This window comes from Drosophila virilis, chromosome 5 (assembly GCF_030788295.1).
Source record: "Drosophila virilis strain 15010-1051.87 chromosome 5, Dvir_AGI_RSII-ME, whole genome shotgun sequence".
NCBI classification, from domain to species: domain Eukaryota; kingdom Metazoa; phylum Arthropoda; class Insecta; order Diptera; family Drosophilidae; genus Drosophila; species Drosophila virilis.
This window is the reverse complement of record NC_091547.1, coordinates 14094847-14119418: the sequence shown is the minus strand read 5'-3', so window position 1 is coordinate 14119418 and position 24572 is coordinate 14094847. Positions and strand designations below refer to the sequence as shown.

Genomic DNA, 24572 nt, shown 5'->3' with positions numbered 1-24572 from the left:
CTTCGTTGATCATGTGTAAGAAATCCTGATTTACTGTGGCATAGCTCCGCCGAGATATCTCGAAATTATTACGTTTCAAACCGAAATACCTTCGCGCGGAGATATGTCGTTTGTAGAACCGCGGAGAAATGTCGTTACCTTTACATTTATAATCGCGTAGTATGCACTCCTTCATTTCATGGTCCGGTTGAACTTTGGTCAGCCAGGTGGCTAACATGGACGAGCGTAATCTTTAGGCCCTCAGAATTATTGTCAATCTTAGAAACGATAATCTTTAGCTGGCATAATTGCGCGCACTCGCAAGCTTTATTCTCCGAGTCCCGCTTGTCAAATTTGCCTACAGCAGCAGCCTTTTTGGCAATGAGGAAAGCATTTAAATAACTCATTTGCACGCGTTAAAATAAGTGTCCCCTATGAGGATAATGCTCCCTATTATACTCACCTATTATACTGAATATTATTTTAAGAGTACATTTTCTATACTCTATATTGAAATCACTCGCAAGTCAGCAAATGTGATCCAATGGTAAGTATGATGTCAAAAATAATTAAACAGATTGACTAGTGATTTACTAGTTTTTAAATATTTATTTAATATGAGGATCATTTTTATATCGTGCAAATATTTCACTTTTGAAGATGTCAAATTTTTTTCGATTAGCGTTATTTTGTTGCTCTCTCCAAGCGGGCCGGGCTTGCTTTCTTTGTAGGCCCCAGTGGCAAGTAAACACAGGCGAAAGAACATAAAATTTAAATCCAGCTACGTACATTTCGTAAACCTGAAAAGAAAAATATATATTGTCCAATGAAAATCTGAAGGTTGAATTCGTCGAAAAATACTCAGAACATAAAATATTTAATGCCCCACATTAAACCGAATTAAAACATACTTACTGCACATTTATACTTACTTGTGAATTTCTAGTAAATCCATAGCCAGTAAATCTTTCATCGTGAATGGGAGCATTATCAATGGTTATGTAAAATGGCTCATATAAAAACTCAAAGTTTGTCACAGTATGGCTTATTCTAACTACAGTCTCATTTCGATGTGATGATAGCCATCTGAAAGGGACACAACAAATTTTTAGATTTTTAAATAGTGTTTTTAGTGAGAGCTTATTGGAAAAGATTTTTGTATACGGCTTACAAAATAAAAAAACAAATTATATTGGTTAATTCCTGCTTGCTTTTAAAGTAAAACGATCAAGAAAGGGATTTATTAAATTTGACTTACTTTGAAAAATTGGTCGCATATTGGTTGTAAATAAACACTTTTTCATGGAATGGTCTTGCTAGTCCTTTTTTGATCAGCCCTAAAAGGTTCTCTTTTGTCCGTGGAAATGGCGCCCGCACATCAATTTCAAAAGTTGGAATAACATAGGCACAATTTCCATCACAAGTAACAGTTTTAAAAAAATTGTTTAGTAGTACAACACTATTAATACTTGGAATTATATCAATGTCAGTTAAGAAAACATATTTGGATTGACATCCCTTTCGAGCTATATTTCGCATGTGGTTCTGAGGATATATGTTTTTTTTTCTCCATTCCATGGTTTTTGCTGTTCGCAATTTCAATAAAGTTCTTAATGTTTTGTCAGGATTTTGACAATTAAATGTTTGTTTTAAATTTAATGATTCGGTTCTTCCGCCTGGTATATTTTCATATTCCTGTGGAGTTAAAATATGAAATGTGGCGTTTGCTTTTATATTCGGAAAGCAGAGGCGCAGATACGTGATGAAATATCATAAAACAATATACTCGTCGTGTCCAGCGGAGAACAACGCGACAGATATTGGACCGTGCCAGTTTGCTGCAACCTGTGGCAAAGAGTATAGCCGCTCCACGGAACTTTGAGTTGCAAGGCACAGCAAACTATTTTTCGAAGATTCTGTGTACTGTTCACCGACAACAGCAAAATCCTTTATCTTGTACTTGTGTTGGTTGTCCCATCGCCCGTAACCAAAATCAATATTTGCAAAGGTTAACTTTGTAACATTGCCATTTGATTTGGCAGTCGGCAAGGGCAGTTGCGATCCTGTATCAGAATGATAAGGACATTTAAATTTAACAGGTGATTTAATTCTTTCTACACTTTGTTTTAGTGGTTGTGGCGTGCTTTCATTGGTGTCATATTTAGACGGTGGATAAATCTTAACTATCCAAAGAATGTTTACAAACAACAACACTATTAGAATCTTTGTTGAGCTTCCATATGGCAGACGAAACTGAAATTACAATAATATAAATTTTATATTGAGTATTACAAAATGAAAAAAAATTGTTTTAGTTTTAGAAAAAGATTTTATTGTTTATCCGATATCCAATATCAATATTTTGATAAGATTGCGCTTCTCAGCAGTGCAGTGACCCATGATAGAAACAATAAAATCTTATTCAAAACTAATTAAAACACGCTATCTACAAAGGCAATTCCGCGAAAAACAGGGGATTCACTAAAAAGGGCTAATGGCGCTATTTTATTCGGTATTTTCGGGGACTCTTTTCTTAAAATCCTAAAAACAAATATATAGACAGAAATTTGAAGGATTGTTGTTGTTTATGCAGAATACTGTAAAAAGTAAAATATCAAAATTTAAAAATAATGCAACAGTAACCGCATTTTTTTTGTCAAGAACAAAATGTGTTGTAATGGTGCTATTATTTGTGCGCAACTGTATACGCGCAAACCGCTTAGAATAATAATTAAATACACAGAAAAGTTAATTACAAGCTTGCACATGAATTTAAGTGAAGTTTTACATTTTGCAAACAATTACTGAACAAACTATATGTATACAGTGTTTAATAAACACTTTGTAAATACATTGTATGTATCGAATCAGTAAGACCTTCAACAAATATAAAAAGTAAATTGGAGCGGTAGCATTTTAATTGTATTATAATTTGAACTCTATTGATTTATTGTTAATTTACATTTACCATTATAAAACACTTTAAGATATGAGAGACTGAGCAACACCACAACCATAAATATATCTATTTATTTGGGTACAAACATTTATCAGTTTGATTCTCTCGCAATCGATTAATCATATTCGAACATTGATCGAATATAATATATTACTCGCATACGGGCAGGTAACGAGCCAAATATTGCCAATATTAAATGCATGCACGAACGATACGCACTAACAACTAAATTTAGAAAAAATGCCCTTCTTATTGCCCCTTACCGCCACCCAGAGAGTGCTTAAAGCACGGTAAACTATCTGAAATAACCTACATTCCACTCGATATTATCATTTTGACATATATATCTATGTTGACCACATACCGCCCGCTACCGTTGAGAATCGCTGATCACAAGGCACTGCATTTCTTATTCACAGCACCATCAGCGCTCTGCATTCGGAGATATGTTGTAGCCTTTTCTATTTTGTATCTTAGTCTTGATTCAGAAACGACCACGTATTTTGTCCGTAAAAAACATGCGTATAAGTAACTCATCTCAGTCAATTTCATTGATTGGAGCTGCGTGATAAAACAAAATTAATATTTATATATATGTGAATTTATATACATATGAAAATAAAGAAAGAGCTAATAAAAATGACGCGACTGCGGCGTTAGAGGCAGCTGCACATATATCCTAACCGTTCAGTGTTCCATTCCATGTTTCAAAAGCGCCTATGTCTTACGTTATTTTTATCTTAGAATTGTGAAACGTTAACATACTTTTCCACAAACGATACTTATTATCAAACAATATTCTTTGTGAATAGTGCATCGGGAATTAACATTTTGTAAGTTACGTCCAAAAAGAAATTAGTGTAATGTTGCCTCTATTAGAATTCAATACCGACAACCTTCCGCTCCATTATGTCAAAATTGTGCACTTTAATATTTCTTTATTGATTCTGATGCGTGTTGTTACGTACATTTGTGTTTCCTAAGCTTATACATACATACGTACATATGTATGCTTGTATGTGTATGGCAAGTAATGCCACTGGGCATTACTTATTTTGTGTAACCAAGTTAATAAAATCTAAGCGCCGCTTTCGATAACAATGGTCAAATTTAAGAAAATTGATCAATAATTGAGGTCAAGCCACTTTGGAATCCAAATTGAAATGTGATTGAATTTAGCAAGCAAGACAGGCTTAGTCCAGCGTGTTCTATTCTGGACAGTAGACTGACTCAGTTCGAAGTCTTGATCAAGAAAGTGTATACTACTTCATAAGGTTTGAGATGCCTCCATCCTTTTAAGTACATTTTCACCAGCGCTGCCAATTTAACATTCTTAGGCAGTCCTGTTCACTTTCTTAGCCGGAAAACCAGAATATGAGCCAATCTTACATCCAACCGCGGCAGTAAAAACCATCTATAAAAAGGAATTCTGAATGTTTTATAAGAAAGCTCGAAGATGTGTGTGATGTTGTGGTGAGTTTAGTTTAGACTTGCAGATTTATTTTTGAGCAGAGAGACACCTGCTGATTGGGATATTTGTTTGTTTCCTTCAGTGTTGCTTGTGGGAGAACATCAACTGTTGTTTCCAATAAGAAATATATGGTGTTATATCTGATCTTAGCTGATTTTAACTTCAAATCATGACAATTACAGGTGTTCAAAATTTGTAACACATAATTTCTTCACTTTTGCACAATTTTCTTCTCAATGATCTGTCTATTCTTATTGCCTTTGTCAACCCGACATATGAATCTATAATTTTAAATCTAATAAGAATCCAAACATGAATAGCGGTAGGTTGTGAACCTACTTTGAACCCGGCAAAAAGAATTGCAATGCGACCAAATTGTAAACCTGCTCTTTTGGGGATTGCGATCCAGATTTCACTACAATTGAAAATATAGCGCTCTGTTTTTTTTTAAATTGGCTAAAATAAAGATGGCAATAAATAGAATGTTCTAGCGTGATACCACGGCCTTGCTAGTGTTACCATTAGATGCCAAATTGATCTAGAGGTAAAGCTATAAACAAAAGGCTAAATCTTATAAAAACGGATGAGAATCTTGGCCAATGTATATGATATTGACCTTCGTCTATTGAGGGACTTTTGAGGGTACCATTATTATTTAAATTTTGACCTAGAGTTCTTTTGTCAAAAGAATGTGCATGTATAGCTTTAATTGAATTACAACTTCGGAATGTTATAGTTATAAAAACGATTAACATATTATTTACAGGTAAAAAGTAAGAAAATGAGAGAATCTGCTCATGACATCAGTATGGACACTTGGAAACAATGGATACTTGAAGCGATATCAAAAATTCGGTCACAAAAACAAAGACCGAGTGTCCAGAGAATTTGTCAGGCTATTGGAACACATCACAAATTCCACGAAGACATTGTGGCTGAAAAATTAGAAAAGGCAGTTGAATCTGGATCAGTTATTAAAGTATACAACAAAGGCTTGCATTCATATAAAGCGCCAATGGCGAAAAGACGAATAAAAGTTGATAAGAGTACAAATCTATACAAAGTGGTAGCTAAAGCAGTTAACGATTTGGGAGAATGTGAGGGATCGACCATTAAAAATATAGAAAATTATATTCAAAAATTTAACTGCATTGAACTTTCTCCCAATGTTGATTTTAAAACTGTAATTAAAATATCAATAAAAAAGGCCGTTGATACTGGCTTCCTGATACAGGAAGGAAAGTTATACAAAAAGGGCAAATCCCTAACAACACCACGAAAATCTGTACCAGAAACAGAGATACTTATAAAAGGAGAAGAAACTTGTACACATTGCTCCGGTAATTATCAAAAAAATCTTAATGGCATTCCTGAACCACTTAGCTCCTGCAAACAATGTGGAATATCATTACATACAACATGTGCAAATATTGCGGGAAAATGCAAATCCCAATCTTATGTGCTTCTCTATATGCTTGTTACTAAAGGCTCTATATGGAACTGTCAGAAATGTGCCGATTGCGTTGTGTGCAAATTACGCAATCGCGGTCCATGCCTTTTACAGTGTTTTGCTTGTAAAAATCATTTTCATTTGACCTGCCTCGATACGATACCGGACAAAAAGCCCAAGCATCCATATCGGTAAGTTAACTGACAATATTAAGCTATAAGTGCAATATATAAACGAAAAACATTAGGTCGAGTATAAGTAAAACTATACGCTGCTATAAAGAAAAATAGGATCCAGGGTTTTGAACTATTGGCACCCGGTACGGTAAACATAATACACTTTTTATACAAATTTTTTTTTTTTTTTTTTTGGAATTTTGGGAGTATAGATGATTACTAGTAAAAAGTTTTAAATTGTCTACAATTTTTAATATCCAATTGATCTAATCAATCTAGTTGCCCTTAAGTTGGGCTTGACGCGATTTGTAAAACACATTATAGTTTTATTACATATTTCCGATTATTTAAATTTCAGATGCAAATCGTGTTTAAACGTTGATAATCCAAAATCATTAAAGAGGGATACAGGAAGCATTAAACTAGAGCATGGAAATGATAGGTAAGTAATAATGCTTAATAATTTTAATATAAAAATAATAAATAATAATAAACAAAAATTATATGACCGACATAGACTGCTGTAAGTAGCGGCGCTGTGATGCTATAACATCTGGTATAGATGTTATGCATATTGCTGTAACTTTGTTGCTCAAATCAAAAACCTTGCATTTGATATTCATTTAACATATTTGATATGTGTCGCTCTTATACAACCGACTGACTGGGTAATACTAAATCGCGGTTGAAAATCACCGTCAAACTGGGTCTTACCAAATTTAATTAATAATAACGATATATTCAATTTGCTACAAGCCCAGTGAGCAAAGGGAAAATGGTTTAAAATAGATCTTTAAGAGAACCGGTCTTATTTGGTGTACCAGTCTATCGAGTTTCGTATCGATATTAAATTTATTACTGTTATATTTTAACGGAGCCGGTTAAACCCAACTGCAAAAGATTTATTAACATAAGTCATAAAAAAAACCCGAGCGGTAGTTAAATTTTTTCTAAGCCCTTATGAGATTAATAGTTAATTGTTAATATAGTGCATGTAATCAGAAAGCAATAGACGACACAAATTTTAATTTTTAAATAATGTAAATTGAAATGAATTTCTACTTTCAGAATTGTCCCATATTCTAATGTCTCCCAAAAACCACATTCCAATTGCAAACGACAGATGATTAAAAGGGAAGAACGCACAGATAATCCTTCGACGTCACAACAATCCGTAAATGTTGTCGGCCAGAAACAAAAGAAAAAGAATTGCATCGTTCTTACAAAAGTTGATTCTCAAATAAAGCAAAGAAAACTATATCGGGATCAGATTGTTAATCAACGGAAACGTACATATTCGGATTTATCATCAACAACTACTTCAAGTGATAGCGATGATGATGATGACGACGATGATGAAAATAATGCTGCGTGCGAAGATGAAAGTACGTCTTCAGACTCATGTACTTCTTCTAGCTCTGAGTCAGACTCAAGCGATAGCTCGAGTGATAGTTCTGAATGCGATGACGATAATGATGAAGAAGACTATGACACAGATAGAAGTACATTTAAAGAAAATATATTTGAAAACGAAAAGAAAATTGAGTTTCGATCTTCACCAAATGAGACCGCAAGTTTACAAGACGTATCCTCGGAAAATTGGGGATTTGCTGCTGTTGCAAAAAATCCAGTTGATAACAAATATATAAAGAATTTTAAATGCATGAGCTATTCGAACAATGCCACAGTTAATCAAACCATCGATCCCATTAAAGCTACCAAATATGCATCTAATAAATCTGACGATGTTGACATGGACGGAGATTTGGCCCCAAGGCGAAGCCATTCAAATATTGGAAAGAAAAGAACAATAATCTTAAAGTCTATGCCTCTTGAATGTACTAAATCATACAGCAAACATGATGATGATATTCCGTATCTCACAAAAGAAACTGTTTTAAGATGCCAAATGATTAATGAAAAAGAACAGTTTGAAGAACCACGCAAGAAAACATTAGATGAAAGAACTGATTATTTATGTATGGAAAATGAAAAGGATCAAACTGTTAAATCTACGAGCCGAAGTAAACCGTTTGGTATGTTACAATAATATATATATATTATAGTAGCTTTTTCGCCACATTGTAGTCATTAACTTTAGGTCACTGAAAGACACTTTTTATAATAAGAAATTAAAAGAAAATAACTGTTTCCCACTTGGCAAGATCACTCACAAAAAACAAAACCCTAACTTTTGTGTGGGTTATTTCAATATGTTAAGTGGAGTGGGTTATTTTCGATCTCTTCCATATACACTAACTAACAAATAACACAATTTCTCTTTATAGAAAATCAACATCTACCGCCTGGCGTTAATCATTTTGACGTTAACTTATATCAAGAAGTCCTGCAAAAAGCTGTTTTGAAAGTTTCTACAAACCATTCCGAAATAACTACTGAGAAAAGCAACTCTCTGATTCATTGTGGACAAAGTCCCAAATCTATTGAAATGGGCAAATGGAATATTGAAACATGGTACTCGAGTCCATTTCCACAGGAGTACGCGAGGTAAATAAAAATATGGTCATTTATTGTGTCACAAAACTATTATTATTTTTGTAATCATTAATCGCACAGGTCAAAACAAAATTGTAGAAATCACTTTTATGTTTTTTTCTATGATGAGATTCACAAAATTTACAGCGAAAACAAAAATATTTCACAATATATTATTTTTTGTTATTTGATAACATATTTTCTTTTCCTTTTAGGCTTTTAAAACTTTATTTATGTGAATTTTGCCTTAAGTATACAAAAAGTAGATCTGTATTGGATCGACATCAAAATAAATGTATTTGGAAACAACCGCCTGGAACTGAAATTTTTCGACAAGGCGATATATCTGTTTTTGAAGTGGATGGCAATGTGAACAAGATTTACTGTCAGAACTTATGCCTGCTTGCAAAGTTTTTCTTAGATCATAAAACTCTTTATTATGATGTAGAACCATTTCTATTTTATATATTAACCAAAAATGATCAAGTTGGCTGTCATCTGGTTGGATATTTTTCTAAAGAAAAGCATTGCTCTCAAAAGTATAATGTATCGTGCATTCTGACTCTGCCTCAGTATCAAAGACAAGGTTATGGCAGATTTTTGATAGACTTCAGTTATTTACTTAGCCGAGAAGAAGGTCAGTTGGGAACGCCAGAGAAACCACTTTCTGATCTCGGTCGTCTATCATACTTTTCATACTGGAAATCGGTTGTATTAGAGTACTTGTATAAGTACAGGAATAACCAAACAATAACATTTAAAGATATAGCCATAAAAACTGGCTTAGCTGTTTCTGATATTGCACTGGCATTTGAGCTCCTTAACTTCATCAAATTAAGAAAAAACGATGGCGACATTAGATTTCAAATCAATGTGAAAATAGATTGGAAAAAGGTTTTGTTACATTATAATAAAACGGCTCAGAGCAAAACACGAATACCAATTGAAGCAGATTGTCTAAGATGGAGTCCGTTAATGACAATTTCTAAATCGCCCAATTTTAATATACGACCTATATCAAATCGCGAATATTTAAGTTTTCAATTTATTGAAAATTCAGATGATAAATATTCGTATAAAAAGAGAACTGATGAAAACTTAAAGACTCCAGTGGCTTCGACTAATGAGTTTTTTGAAGATTTAAATAAAGATTGTGAGAAACCTTATAAGTCGCCTTGTGAAAATACCGATAGTATTTCAAGTTACACTAAAAAGAGCATATACTCTGATACTTCACAATTAACACTAAATGATGCAAAAAGGTGTAAACGTCCTTTTGATGATAAAAGAGAAAACTCAGACTCTTCTGACAGTAAATATTCTAAAAAGTCGTCAGAATCATCAGAATACAATGCGTTGACTAAACGAGCGCTACGTCTGGCTAAGCGAAAAGACTCGATTCCTCATACCAACAAAAGAAAGCATTTTGAACGTGAAAATAATATGGATAGTGTGGAACATAATATTCCAAACCAAAACGATCAACAGAATTCTAAGGAAGGTTTAGACAAATGTTCTATTTTGCAAAGAGCTGCTGTCCAAGAATCTAGTCGAAATATTATGAAGCCTGTCAATATTGTTCCAAAACTGCGAGGTAAAAAATCAAATGGAAAACGGGATGAAGAAACGAAGGCTGCCGGTCAAAGCTCCAGTAAAATTACATTAGGCGAATGTGATAATGCTCAAGTGATCGAAGTAATAAACGAAAAACATGAAGTTGAGCTTAGTCCGCAGTTAATGGAAAAAGAAAAGAACTCCACTGAGCACAGTAATGAGCAAGTCTTAGATGCCGTTGCAAAGAAAACGAAGAAAGCATTGTTTTCTGATACGACTTCATTCGAGACAAAAAACGATGACAATGCAACAGCGGAATGTAAAATTGAGCTAAGTGTAAAAGCTGATGAAAATATATTTAATAGCCAAGCGGAATGCAAAATTAAAGATAATTTCGAATTAAAACCAGACTCTATTGCGGTTGCTTCTTCTGAAATCAATTTTGAAGAAAAAGTTATTAATAATTCATTTACTCCTGAAAATGGCAGCAAAGTTTTACCAGTAGTTGAAAAAACTGAAACTAAAGTACCTATTGTTAATGATAAATGCTTGGAAAACAATGAACCCATAAAACAGAACTCGGATGAACAAAGTTCTAAAAATGGTCCCACTACAACTGAACCTACTAAAGAACCATCCGTCGTGGTGTCAGCATCGGGAAGTAATTCTTCCAAAGCCCTTGATGGTTGCGTCAAAAAAGCCAAAGCTGATAAAACTGATACTAAGCTCAGTGGCTCTCCCGAAAAAATTGAAACTAGCAAAACTGAACCGTCTCCGGTAAAGGTTTTGAGTAGTTGCAGTAAACAGGCAAGCAGTGAAATTGACAAAGCACCTACAAATCACGAAAAAGTAAGCCCTGGAAAACCTCTGGAGTCTGTAATGCAAGAAACTGATGTTAAACAGAAAATAAATAAAAAAGCAGTTCTGGAATCTTGTATTGCAAAGTCGGAAAATGTGAACACCTTATGCAAAAAAACAGACGCGCCTAATCCAAATAAAACAAGTATAAGCTCAGAAAAGGATATGAATAAATCGACGCAATTACTTCAAGTTAAGGAAGAAGAAAAATCAAACGTACGTGCCTCGACGTCTTCATTGCCTATACGAGATAAAATTCAACTTAAAAACAACGACCATTCTCAGTTACAAAATCCAATAACATCTCAGTTCCCAATAAATCAAATGCCAAACTACCATCATACTTCTCAATATTGGCAGTGGGACTATTACAGCTATAATCTTTGTAATTTAGACCCAGCATCGCAAAAGGGTCAAAAACAGTTTCATAAAGACCTCGCAACTACTATGGCATATACACATAACTTTACACAAAACCTATACCAATCGGCCAATTTAGCAATGCATGCTCATCACCAAATGCACCATACAAAGGATAAACAGAAGGTTGACAGGAAAGTTGCAGGAAAAAAAGAAGATTTGTCAAAACAAGTATCCTCCAACAGCTCTGTCAATACATTAAGAGATGAAGGGCATACACTTAATTGTAATGATTATAATGTTAACCAATCGAATATGTTTGATCAGAAGTGCACCAATCAACAAAAGTTGTTTAAAACAACTGCCGATCACACACAACAAGTAAAATCCATAGACAATGCGCAGAACACGATAACCAGACCTACGAATTCTAACCAAGCAGAATCAACAATTTTAATATCAAGTTCATTGAGCCGGGAATCATCTTCCTCATTGCCCACAAAACAAAAATCAGAACAAAGCGGTAACATAACATTAGATCCTTCGCGAGAGGAGAAAATTAAAGTAACCCAACCAATCTTGCAATCAGTTAATCACTCAAATTTGCAAGTCGGCGGTCAACCTGGTGTAAATCCAAATATGGCATACACCTCAGAATCATCATCTAACGTGCCCATACAGCATTATGACTGTGGAGTAAATGTACAAATAAATATGGACTCTCCCGCTGGTATTGGGGGTGCTGTTAATCATGGATCTGAAAACACCAATGGACTTATGCACAGACAGTTTTCTGACTGTTCAATGCAAAATCAGTCAGCAACAACACCTATGCACATGTCAATCCAAAATTCACATATGCAACAGCAAAACAATATAAATATGAATTTGCCTCCAGAGGGTTCTCCAAACTTGAATATAATAGGAAATTCACAACATCAACATCAAAATAGGAAACTAACTGTGCAGGTAAATATTATAAAATATTACTAATCTTATAAAAAAAAAAAACAAGAGTCCTCGGGAGTTGGGAGTGCCCTGGACCCACCATCGATCTGTTAGTCAAACTTTCTTCCTTCTAACAAGCACAAATGCCACTTACAACTATTTTACTTACGGCTGTGTTTCTTCAATTATCTCCTAGTCGGGTACTCCCATTACATTGACCTGTTTTTATAAATTTCGTCAACAAATACAAAACCCTAATGTGTTTGGTTTATTTTCAGCCGGATATCGTTGCGAACTCCCCGTCAACATCACATCGAGAACCTACACCCAAGCAAATTCGCAATAGCAATTCGTCAAATAATTCTCAGCAACGTGATGCTAAAGTTCCAACAGGAGGGACTTCTCAAAATTCTCATCACCAACACTCTCAAAGCACGGTTTCAAATATATCTAAGGCTCAACAAGATGGAATTGGTAGCTTACAGTTTGCGCAGTCAAGTGGACAACATGGTCATCAGCAGAATATGCAACCTTTGGATTATATACCTATACCGCAGATTACTCAAAACTTTTCGACAAACCCATCAAATTATGATATAGTTGGAATGCCAGCTGTGATTCAACAGAGAATGTCGCTAAATAGCTCAGTTCATTCCCTTTCAAACTCTCACCAACGCATTGAACAACCGTCATCAGCTTGTGCTGTAAATAATTTCTATTTACAAAATAACATGCCATCAAATGACATTGTATCAAACACATCTCGTATACCGGTCGCCACTTCTTTAGGGCCCCCGTCGTCCGTAGCTAATAATGAACAGTCCATATCATCAAACAGCGGTGGCACCACATCATCTTTAGTTGGACATTTATGTAGTCTTTCAAAACTTCAGCAACTTACCAATTGCCTTGAATCTCAGCCGTGTAATACATCCCCAGGAGCGCAAACGAATTTAACACCGTCGCCACACCACCCAATTCCACCCAATTCTATGACCCCTCCTCCACATTTATTAATGCAAAATAGAAATGTTTCTACGCCTCCAAATATGTTGCAAACACAAGTAACACCTTTACAGTATAAATATTACACTAGCAACATGAACATAACGCCGAGTACAGCAGCTCAGAACACTAATAGAAATACTCGAAACACGCCGTCCGCCCCCATACAACACTCTTCAGCGGCAATTAGCAGCAGTTCAAATAATCGCACAGCCAATGTGCACATCAGTCCAAATCTTATGTCACATTATGGGGCCATCAACAGCTACAGAATGTCGCCTCAGCAGAGTCCTCCCACATCAGCTTATAGTTCGGGTGGTGAATATGCAAATTCTCAGCTTCCAATGCAAATGGGCGTTATGAACATGCAATCTCAGTATCAAGACGCATGCGTATTGCAGAGAGCTACTCAACCTAATCCGATGTATCCCACATATTCGCCATACTTGCCGTTGAACAGCTCAATACGCAGATAAAAAACAAAGTTCATCATACACAAGGTATTATATAAAATAATATAAATTCTACCTACTTGTATTGTGTTGTGAATAAATATAAATTCTGTGTATTACAAGTATATTAATTTTAAACACCTATTTATTTATATTGGACTAATATATCATATAGGATGAATTTTCCAACTATTGGGGTTTCGAATATTGCTGTTTTTGTCATTGCATTGCAATACATTTGTTTAATCTATATATATTAAGTACTATATCGTCTAAGAATATCGCTAACATAACTTATTCAACTTATTATGGTATAATACATATTAAACCCAACATTCACTAAAAATAAGTTAAAATGATTAAAATTGGGGAATTTGTAAATGGGCGCAATTTTTTGCTTGTACTTTATAAATAATACCTTTTTTATTGCTGGTTAAATTTTTTATTCGCTGGATCGAGGTCCTGGCTTTTAAAAATGAAGAGAAATGTTTAACTTAATTGTTTCAACTTTTTATTTTAATACATTTGTTCTTTATCTTCAAGGCCATTTGCGTTTTAGACAGCCATGTGTAACGCGCCAATCACAGATACTTGGCTTGTTGGCTATTTTTACCGCAGCGAATTGACTAATCTACCAGTAAAAATTTGAAGTCATATAGAAGTCCGAGCGGTAATATAAAGCTGCGGTCCGTCCGAATGCTCTTCCTGAGCCCTCTATCGAACATCCTCATATGAACTCAATTCGATTGAGCTTGGCTCGATCTTCAAAGAAGATTATTAATTATTTTTCGGATAAATTTTGTGAACTTAAGTGAATTGTGGGATTTCCCCAAACATGGTGAGTGTGGTCAAGGTTTCTTTACATTTTAAATTTTAAAAATTCCAAGGTCTGCAGCTTTTGCTGATAAGAGCTTAATATTATTATTTATATAAAATGCACTAAAATCAATTGTGCTATACCAAATGGTAGGCACGCAAATATTAGGGCAAAAGCCCTTTTTGTATAAGTTCAACTTCCTTTTAAAATCTAACTTTATTTATATGTCATAATTGCAACATAAGCTGATTTTTAATTGCTCTGTGGCAACTAAGCTCGTATGCTTCAAATTATATAGAATTATGAATGTTAAAACATTAAAATGTGTTGTAATTTGATAAAAATGATTACAATAGTTTTAATCTTTGGTGTAAATTAAAGTCTTATATTAATGTGATATGTTGGCTTTTTTTTTTGCGATATACCACCTTGATCAAAATGTTTCCGGAATAACAACCGTGTGGCGCTCCCATCTTTACAGTTTGAGTTGTATTTCTTTTTTGTTAAGATGGTACATCTGTTACGGAGTCAAGAGTAAATCCATCTCTGTGTGCTTGCGATTTTTTACAATTTTAGAAATGGATTTAAATTTGCAACAACGAGCATGTATTTATTTTCTTCGTAAAAACGGATTTAATGGTGCGCGAACGTTGGAAATGTTGGAAAAGTGTTTCGGCTGTAGAGTATCAATATTTTTTGCCAGACGGCCAGACGCTTGCGTTAAGCCATCCGCCGAAAAAGACCAGAATTGTAAATCCTAATGCCCGCGAACGAGTTTGTTTCCGATAATCAATAAATTGTTCCATTTCCAAGCAATAGATACAAATTGATATCGAAATCCCGTTTTTGAGCAAGTCTCTTAGTTTTAACTGCCGAGCTTCTTTAATTGTTTTTTTTTATTACAGCTTTATCAAATCTGCAGCTGTTGGTATTGCTAGAGGAGGCTTCAGGGTATGCCCTAGTCAGAAACTCCCGACTAGAGCATCTTAGATGTTTAGTAAGTTGCATGATACGAAGCAAAGCAGTAAATACACGAAAACAAGTGAAATTCGCCCATGCATGTGATGTTATGGTCCGTGGCACAAACAATTTAACGAGTAATAATGACTTGTTTGGAAATACTGAACGCAAAGATACCCCACACCAAAAGGTAAGGCATCTTTCATTATCAACTTTATTTGCGCCTACCTGCAAATACATTTTTTTACGAATTAACTAGTTTTAGGACATTCAAACAGTATATCGAAATTATGTGCTATGTGCATACTCCTATTAGCATAGAAGAACTTTCGTAAAACTAAATATTTATTCAATTAATAGTTTTACGATTAAAGATTCCGATGTCCATCTAATTTTATCCAACGTCGGGGAAGTAATTAAAAAAAAAACAGTAAACCCTTGTTATTTATAGTTATAAAGAAATATGATTATATTTATAAAGATATATAAACTTAAAGGGTATACTTGTTGGAAAATCATTTAAAAGTTGTTGCTATGGTGCTGATTAGTCTTAAATCTCTCTCAGTGAGAAGCTGTTCAGCATGTTCACAAAACTTTTTCAAACATTTAACATTGTCCATATATGTCTTGGTAAATTTATCATTTAAATAAATTTTTTTTAAATAATAATATGGGACCAGCTCTGTGCTTTACGGTTTAGAAATGAAATATTTAATCCATCAAAAAAAGAACCAACGGATTCCGCCCACGTGAAAATCTTGAAGTAGCAAAATAAACTTTCGTTTATTAAATATTAAACATGCCATTTCATACAATAATAGTGGATTTCTCGAAAAGCTTATCAGATAAATTTACACAAGAATTTTTGAATTTAATTTTGAATGCGATCAGGTGAAAAGCAAACAAGTTGCGGCTGGAGTTTTTAAATTGATGAAACACATTTTTAATAGAGTAATAGTAGAGTTTTAAAATTAAGTTTAAAAGAGATCGGACGAAACCTGAAAATTTGTTAATAAATAAATTATAAGAGAAAGTAAATTAAAATTTACTTTACATTAATTTGTATATAAATAAGAATATATTGCAAATTTGTTAAATCAGTTCTTGATATACTGTACACACATGCAAATGAAAAATAATTGCATCTCAATCGATTAATATACCCTGAACCCATTGAGCTAATCTCTTAGGTTAGACCCTAGAGCTAGAGTCACCAAATGTAGCTTCTTATAAGTTACATACCTTCATTCATTCGCTTGGAAGAGACCAGAAGGCACTGATCGATTCCAAAATAAATCATAAAGCAAACGCACTCAGCGCGAGCTGCTGGGGTTGAGGGTATCCCCAAGCGTTTCTTAATTGTATTAATTTTATTGTAATTTATTTTGTTTCAGGGACAATTACTCTTTTATTTATAACGAGTGTTTTCCCAGACAATATTCGGCAAAATACAGGGGTATGTATAACAATGTGCTTAAGTTAAGAACATTTTTACAGCTTGCATCCATTGAATTATTCTTTAATAATTAAATATGCGTCTCAATTAGTCACAAAAGAAAAATGGCCTATGCGTATATTAAAGTAGTTTATTAAGAAACAATGCTCAATGCGATTGAAAGCTTTACACAAAGCATAGCATAATAAACAGCTTTGTTTGACAAAAGTCTCGCGACCCAATAAACATGTCTAATATTTGTATTCTTTACATTTCAGATGTGGTCTTATGATCCACAGGCTTTTCTTGTGTACAATCAAATAAGTAATAAGCACCCAAGTCAATATAGAAAACTGTACTGGTATCCGACTAGAATGCCAACAGTGCCCACCCAAAAACAGCGTATGGGAAAATTTTTAGTTACGCATGGATATGCAAGTGTACGGGAACATAGTCCATATAATGGACTCCAAATAAGGTATTTCTTAACATTACATTTTTATAGCCTCGTCATTAAAATCAACTTACTTTCAATTGGCTAAACTGTTTATAAAGTATAAAGTAATTCATAACGTTATTTTAATTTTTTGACTTTTAGGAACACGTTTAAGAATACTTACGATGGTTATTTGTCACCGCAAGTTCTGCGAACATATTTAAGATCTGCTAAATTACCTACGACATCAGCAACAACGACAACAGTAAATACAAATTTTAAAAATATTCATTCAGACTATAAAAGCTTTACAAATTGTAATGAACTTACCAATTTAACTTTACCTGTGAACAGAGATAACGCAAACGTTTCAAATTATTTTAAGGCTGCCGAAAGTATTTCAAACATTATGCCAAAAAATAACACGACATACGAACCATTCGTAGCACATACGTACTTTACTCTCGACGATGTCATTGTTCCCTATTCACCTGAAAACTTCAAATATAAAGCAAATCAGGAATTTATGAGCGAAAATAAATTGAAACCCCAAATCGTTGCTCAAGACAAACCATTTGCAAATAAGTTAACTGTCAAAATGCTGGATGATGATATTCATAAATTTGAGCCAATTAAATCCACTGAAACTATTATTACAACAACAATTGCGGGACTTCAAAATGTCAAGATGCTGGATGATTATATTCATAAATTTGAACCAATAAAATCCACTGCAACTATAATTGAAACAACAACTGCGGGACTTCAAAATGTCAAGATGTTTGATGATGATATTTCTGAATTTGAGCCAATAAAATCTACTGAAAATATTATTAAAATAACAACTGCGGGACTTCAACATTTAAATATTCTAACAAAAGTCGAAACGGACATACGCAAAGAAATTGTTAATTTGACAACATTAAATCAAGCAGGAACAACAAATATACCGAATGCAATATTAAATAAGACCAACAGTATCTCAAAAATAAATGTATCACACCGTGAGCACCCTAGACTATATACCTTTAATAAAAAAAAATGCGATACCTGCAGGAAGAGCCAGTTAAGCACTGAGAATAAATCATTAGGCAACCTTACGCATTATAATGAAAAGCCATTCAATGGTCTTTCGACAAAGAACGCATCAAAAATTTTAAAAAAGGACGACCGTACAGATAATAAATTCGTTTCGCTTAGAATTAAAAAAACACAAAACCAAAAAAATATTGGTCTTGTTAATTCCAAGTCCATTAGCACTACCGAATCTCCGCAATTTAAAAATATAAATAAAACAAAGCATTTTTATTTAAGACGTCGAAAATTGCATGCCAATGCAACAGTATTAAATGCATATAATTTGACACACGCAAATACAAATAGCTCAAAAATTATAAAACCCCAGATAGAACAACCCCAAAACAACTTTACCGACAGGCGAAAATTACGCAACGCACAGCTATTGAATGCAACCACAAACGTAATTTTGGCTCGTTCAAACGCGGATAACGAAGTAACAGCGCTGGCAGAAGAATCTGCTATTATGACAATATCGAATAATAATGGCAAAAGTAACAGAAAGTTACATTTTTTAGATGCTCCGGTTGTAAACCATCCGAACTTCGCGTATACTACTGATTTACCAAAACTCCCAATCGAAGTTTATTTTACGAAACTTACGCAAAACTGATTTGACCGGAAACACACTATACACAACAAATTAACCAATATCTATTCACCAAAGATTCAATAAATAAATAATTTTAAAACATTTGTAAATTTTTTAAAATTTATTTATTTGTATACTCTGAACCCATTAAAGTTTATATATTCTTGATCAGCATCAGTAGCCGAGTCGATCCAGCCATATCCGTTCGTCTGTCTGTCCGTTCGTATGTATGAGCATAGATCCTTCTAGTGCCCGCGCAGTCCGATCGAAATCCAGTTTTTTGAGCCAATCTCTTGGGTTTTAAGAGCCAGAGTCCCAAAATTTGACATGTAGATTCTTGAATATTTATATATATATCATTGCAATTGCGATTGTATTACATTTGAGGTGTGTGAGGTGTGTTTATGTGTTGCTCTTTTAAATTCGCTATTTTATTCGCAAAAATATAGAAATTCGCGACTCAACGATGATGATAATATTTATTAGTACACTCAGACACCGAAAACAAATTGTTCACTGATAAAAGTTGCCAAACAATTCACACTTAACAACCTGTTTTATATGCTGAACCATTAGTTCATTAATCAATAGTTTCAGAAGCTCGCATTCTTTATAAGGATGGTTTTCCCAGCGTTCATGTGCATCATATTCTTCGACATTTGTGATTTTTTCAATCCGATCGTGACAAGCCAAATGATTTCCAGAGTGCTTTTGATTGATTTTATTCACTAAATTATTTTTATTTGCACTTCTGCATATCGAAAGGGGTCTGCAACGCAACGAGCTTAGAATATTGGGAAGAGAACTTAAACATTTCACATTTTTAGACCCTTTCCAATGACTTTTTAATGCTTCAAAAGTCATATCCAGGATACAGCGTTTGTATATATTAAAATAGGATCCCTCTCTTTTACTCAAACAACATGCTTTGAATAGGATAAAATACAAAAACAAAAAATCTAAATTGACAAGCTTTTACCTACCCGAAGATGTAGGGAAATGGACAGGCTCCTTGTTTAATAGAATTATTGTACTCAAAAAGCATCGTAAAGCCCAATTTAGAAGTTCTCCAACGCATGCATGGGTTAAACTTTTTGGATTTTGGACGACTTCCTAAAAGATTACATAAAAAAAGTGAAGTTCATTTCAGGCAAGAGGAAAAACCATCTCAAGCTCTGACTATCCATGTAAGGTGGTTCTTGTTTTGTGATGCACGTATAAATCAAATTATATACTTACATCTGAATCAATTGTCATCGTTCTATCAGCATTTATATTTTTCTGTGGACACTTCTCAGACTTCATTTTAAGAGGGCTGACAATCGGATGAGATTTAAGTGTTGTAGGTTTCGCAATTAGTTTTAAAACAGAATCATCGTTATATAATTTTCTTGTCGCTGCTTGTTTAACAAAGCTCCTTTCGTTTAGATACGCTTTTTTTAGTAGTAAGTTTCGAGTGATAAAATTCGCAGCAACAAAACTTGTATATGAAAGTGTTCTCTTATCTTTGAACTGGAGATTATTTTGAAAAATTAGAAGTTTATTAAGTTGTTTCCAGAACTTCTTTGACTGTAAATTACAAACAATTTGTTTACAGATCGTTGAGCTGGATATATTATGCGACAATAGTATACAACGCACAAATTCTTGGCTTAAGTTTGTAGAGGTATTTCCTGCAAACATAGGTAAATGGCAAGGCCTATGATATCCCATTGTATTTCTTAAAATTGACTGGTTTTGCGAATTTTCAGTGACTAAACTTGACTTGTCCTTATTAAAGCGCAGTAATCTAGAAAAAATGTTTAAAAACAAAGAAGCAATGAAATGAGAGAAAAAGAAAAGAGCCAGTTATTTCAATTTATTTGAGATATTAGAATATATAGAACATGTGGAAATTAGGAAACTCGGAAAGAAACAAACAACACTGAAAAGGAAGCATATGTGATGATGTTTTGTTGTGTTTTTCGTCTATTTTTTATAATATTTTCAAGCAGCATACCTTTTTAAATATTGTCGTTCCTCTTCCATTTTAAGCATAAGTTTTTGCTGTTTTTCTTTAACTTTTAAAATTTTCTCCAGAAATCCTTTAGACTTGAACCGTTCTTTTTGTCTTTCAAACCAAGAAGTCAAATATATTGTTCGATCTATAAGTAATTGTTCGCGAAGTTTTAAAAGATTCTGTAAATTGTTGGAGTAAGACTCATCCGCATTAGTTAATTGTTTAGCCTATATGAGCAGTAAATAATGTTATATGTGATAAACAAACATTTAATAAGGACTTACCCAACCCTTAAGTACTAAATTTCTGACTCTTCTGTTATGTAACAAGTGTTGAAATCTCCACTTAATTTCTGAACTGGAATTTTTAAAAATCGTTTTACCTACAAAGAATTATTTGAGTTAATTTCCGTTTTTCTACTTGTGGATATATATCGCGAATGTACTAACATTTATAGCTGCGTCTGATGAGCTTATACAAATAAATAATTACCAAATTTTCTATTGCACTCAAAGAATTATAAAAATAGCTTGTTGGTGTCTTAGTCGGACATTTTTGCACTTGACCTGTTTCGCAACAACCTTTATGCAATTGCCAGCAGACCTCATATGCTACTTTATTTTTTCTCATTTTATTACGAAAAGTTTTCGAGGAAAAATGGACAGCTTTTATTTTTGTTTTTAACGCAAGTATAAAGTTGTAGCGATATCTAGAAACCGATTGCCGCTGATGCATAAAAGGCAACATAGTGCTAATTCTGCCCTTTAAAGTGCCTTCAAATTAAATCTGTTTATTTTAAGGTGCTCAGTTTCCAGACTCCGATTATATTCATTAACTTTTATCACGTTCCACTAATAGTTAATAGAACGATGACTGAATGAGACCTGCAATAAAAATAAAACGCGGTTTAATAATTCAATATTTTCCTCTATAAATTTTAAGAGGTGCCTCTAAATATATTTATATACTGTGTGATTCACGATGGACGTGAATGTCCAAAAGTCAATTACCTTATTCAAACCGTTTAAATGCATGTAATTGACGTTTTACCGTATTTTAGGTTTGCCCCTTCCCGTAAATTTTCAAAGCCCTCTTCCGGCTAGAAGTCATCCGCTCGTCGGTTCTCTCTACCCGAAAGATACGATTATTGGTATTACCCAAAAAACAGCGATAAAGGGCGGCTGCACGCGGACTCTCGACATGGCATGATAGGTGAATGGAAATTATTCTTTTATCGCCGGATTACTTTGTCATTGCGGCTACTACCAGGCTATGATGGACAGTCGCAAGGGCTTTGCCAACATGCTAAACTCTGCAATATTTGCCTCCATGGCGTTTCTGACCGCAAGCCCTTCCGGGCTCCCGCTTCGGGGGCCTTAACTCGCCCCAATCAATTTGCCGAGTTGGATGACACTGGCTCTAATATGGGCAAAACAATCAAAACAACCATCTTGAACTGCAATGCTAACTGCATTTCAGAAAAGCTTCGGACCTTAAATGCTTAATCAAACAAACGTGTAGCGCGAGTGCTGTCGGTGTTGGTAGAAGATCGTTCAGGGTGTTCCCTAGACGGGAACTCTCGACTGATCTCTTTGGATTGGCCCAGCGTATTATTTTTCATGTAGTCCTGGCCAGGCACTCTTGACCAGGTAAGTCATACTTTTCAAAATTCTGGCAACTAAAAGTTTAAATACCTTTTACACACTTCATCCAAAGTACTCGTTGTGTTAGTTTTCCTTACATAGCTCACACAGTTCTCATATTTATCAGAATTATAACATTTTTAAAACTAGGAAACGACTACACAAATTTTATTTAGTATGTATTAATGTTTTAATTATAATTATTCATGGCAATCTATATTTATATTTGAATGTCAAAAAAAGTGAGAGTTCCCGAAAAAGAGCTGAAGGCAAGTTGTTTGAAATATTGAAACTTCCTATAATACATGTATTATCAAATCAAAATGTAGACTATGCTGACTCAGAAGAAAAACGCCCCGCACCTTTCTATACCCTGTAGTTTGTTAATTGGCTGTGGCATTCTCTGTACTTGGACTATTTTGATATAAAAGAAAACCATCAAAGTAGGATTGGGTTAGGAATAAAAATTGAGGTGTCTAGCAAATGGAAACGAACAGACTTCAAGGGTCAGCAGGGTGAAACTCGCCGTATCGAAAATAGTTCGCAAGTACAGCAGGCTTACGCTTTTTGAAATCCTTACTTATAGCTCTGCAAGATGAGCTGCTACGATATGTTCATGTTGAGCATAACGCTATACCAGAGCTATATATAGATTTATTATTCTAAGTTTTTATTTCATTTATTTTTTTACAGTCAGTAATGAAAATGAATACAAAAATATTTGATTTTCATAAGATTCACATATGTCAGGATAATTATAACACATAGGGTCAAGAAATGAATTTTTCACCATCTCTCGAACATAAAATTGAGTTTATCAAATGATACTTGGCAGGAACCATATTAACTGAAATTAAAAAGCAAAACAAACAAATTATTAGGTTAATTAAACAAATAAATGCAGATATATAAACGAATAATATATTTTACATATTTACATGTAAAAAATTATTTGATTTTGTGTATGTACACTGCATAGATTTTATAATCTGCGAGAAATGTTAAGAATGTTCGGATATTTAATTAAACGGCAGCAAATATTTATAGTTCGCTCCGAGTATGGTAAACGAAAACTTTTGTTCCCAGTTTGGGATTGTCTGATACCTGAGAGCAACGTGGCAAACACACAGGCGAAGGTGTCTGGGATCTAGCTGGGATGCTGCTTTATGCCCTGTTACATTTACCATTAGCTAATCAGCCATTTCCAACAGGGTATAAAAGCTAGACAAAGAAAATAATAATTAGTTACTTACTCTCTCGCTAAATGTGCACCCGTGTCCGTTGACAAACAGCCAGCACCACCGCCAAAGCCATAGCCCTTAGGTCCATACTTGCGTCCATGGCAATTCTTACAGAATAGTGTCTTTTCATGCTCGGTGCAATTTGTTGAGTCCAAAGCCTTATTGCACATACCTTTGAGAAAATGATCAATTTGTATTTATGCTGTTCAAATAAGAGGATCATTAGCTACTTACTGCATTTAAAACAAGTTTTATGGAATTTGTAGCCACCAGCGACGCGCTCTTCAGCGGCGTACACGGACTTGCCGCACGCTGGGCATTTGGGTGTCTCTACCGGAACGAATGGCATTATATTATATCTGCAAGAGCTGTTTTAAATGGATATTTTTTTTCTGATTATTTAGAGGGCAAACAATTATAATATGCGTCAACTTTTTTTTCACAAGTATATGCGTAATGTAAGACCTTTGGTTCTATAAATACATTTAACACTTGTACATACCAACAATGGTACACTTGTAAAGAAGTTCCTGTATGTCAAAGACGATGCCGACTAAACTGGAAAGATTCTGTACTCTGGTAGTCTATATTTGTGGATGCACACGGCACAACAAAAAATATGTTTTGTTAGAAATGCGGCAATAAAGCGATAAATATAATCGAC

At 34.1% G+C, this 24572-nt stretch overlaps 4 protein-coding genes, 1 long non-coding RNA gene and 1 other non-coding gene across 10 annotated transcripts; 2 read left to right on the top strand and 4 right to left on the bottom strand.

Moving 5' to 3' along the window:
• Positions 1-562: 562 nt before the first annotated feature.
• Positions 563-3060, bottom strand: LOC6626138 (beta-1,4-glucuronyltransferase 1). Its single transcript, XM_032436601.2, is given in 4 exon segments — positions 563-779; positions 912-1065; positions 1238-2232; positions 2948-3060. Coding segments are annotated over 4 exon segments (1344 nt in total). The 5' UTR covers positions 2951-3060; the 3' UTR covers positions 563-587.
• Positions 3061-3678: 618 nt separating this feature from the next.
• enok (enoki mushroom) lies at positions 3679-13839 on the top strand. 2 transcript variants are annotated; one of them, XM_015174401.3, is made up of 8 exons: positions 3817-4212; positions 4276-4411; positions 5176-6050; positions 6394-6477; positions 7104-8071; positions 8324-8543; positions 8747-12272; positions 12530-13839. In XM_015174401.3, the coding sequence occupies exons 3-8, from the start codon at positions 5191-5193 to the stop codon at positions 13730-13732; spliced, it is 6861 nt and encodes a 2286-aa protein (XP_015029887.1). In that variant the 5' UTR covers positions 3817-4212; positions 4276-4411; positions 5176-5190; the 3' UTR covers positions 13733-13839. The 2 variants fall into 2 exon arrangements, with proteins under 2 accessions (XP_015029888.1, XP_015029887.1); XM_015174402.3 differs by lacking the exons at positions 3817-4212; positions 4276-4411 and adding an exon at positions 3679-3771.
• Positions 13840-13972: 133 nt separating this feature from the next.
• On the bottom strand, positions 13973-15094 carry LOC138911394 (uncharacterized). Its single transcript, XR_011416983.1, has 3 exons — positions 14954-15094; positions 14127-14470; positions 13973-14047 (listed from the first exon to the last, which is right to left on the bottom strand). It is a non-coding gene; the product is annotated as an uncharacterized lncRNA (long non-coding RNA).
• Positions 15095-16041: 947 nt separating this feature from the next.
• Positions 16042-24077, top strand: LOC26531096 (uncharacterized). The gene is made up of 6 exons (XM_032436599.2): positions 16042-16115; positions 16880-16941; positions 17199-17398; positions 17519-17621; positions 22085-22936; positions 22997-24077. Exons 1-5 carry the CDS (start codon positions 16067-16069, stop codon positions 22100-22102), a joined length of 432 nt encoding a protein of 143 aa, XP_032292490.2. The 5' UTR covers positions 16042-16066; the 3' UTR covers positions 22103-22936; positions 22997-24077.
• On the bottom strand, positions 19467-22846 carry LOC26530898 (uncharacterized). Of its 3 annotated transcripts, XR_011416980.1 has the most exons (8): positions 22766-22830; positions 22035-22702; positions 21474-21908; positions 21309-21406; positions 21025-21251; positions 20265-20814; positions 20009-20138; positions 19467-19951 (listed from the first exon to the last, which is right to left on the bottom strand). It is a non-coding gene; the product is annotated as an uncharacterized protein (transcript). The 3 variants fall into 3 exon arrangements; XR_011416982.1 differs by lacking the exon at positions 22035-22702 and having other exon boundaries at positions 19469-19951; positions 21025-21203; positions 22719-22846; XR_011416981.1 differs by lacking the exon at positions 22035-22702 and having other exon boundaries at positions 19469-19951; positions 21314-21406; positions 22719-22846.
• Positions 23317-24557, bottom strand: Mlp60A (Muscle LIM protein at 60A). 2 transcript variants are annotated; one of them, XM_015173817.3, is made up of 4 exons: positions 24411-24556; positions 24143-24276; positions 23921-24080; positions 23317-23514 (listed from the first exon to the last, which is right to left on the bottom strand). In XM_015173817.3, exons 2-4 carry the CDS (start codon positions 24255-24257, stop codon positions 23511-23513), a joined length of 279 nt encoding a protein of 92 aa, XP_015029303.1. In that variant the 5' UTR covers positions 24258-24276; positions 24411-24556; the 3' UTR covers positions 23317-23510. The 2 variants fall into 2 exon arrangements, with proteins under 2 accessions (XP_015029303.1, XP_002050005.1); XM_002049969.4 differs by lacking the exon at positions 23317-23514 and having other exon boundaries at positions 23917-24080; positions 24411-24557.
• Between the last annotated feature and the right edge of the window lie 15 nt (positions 24558-24572).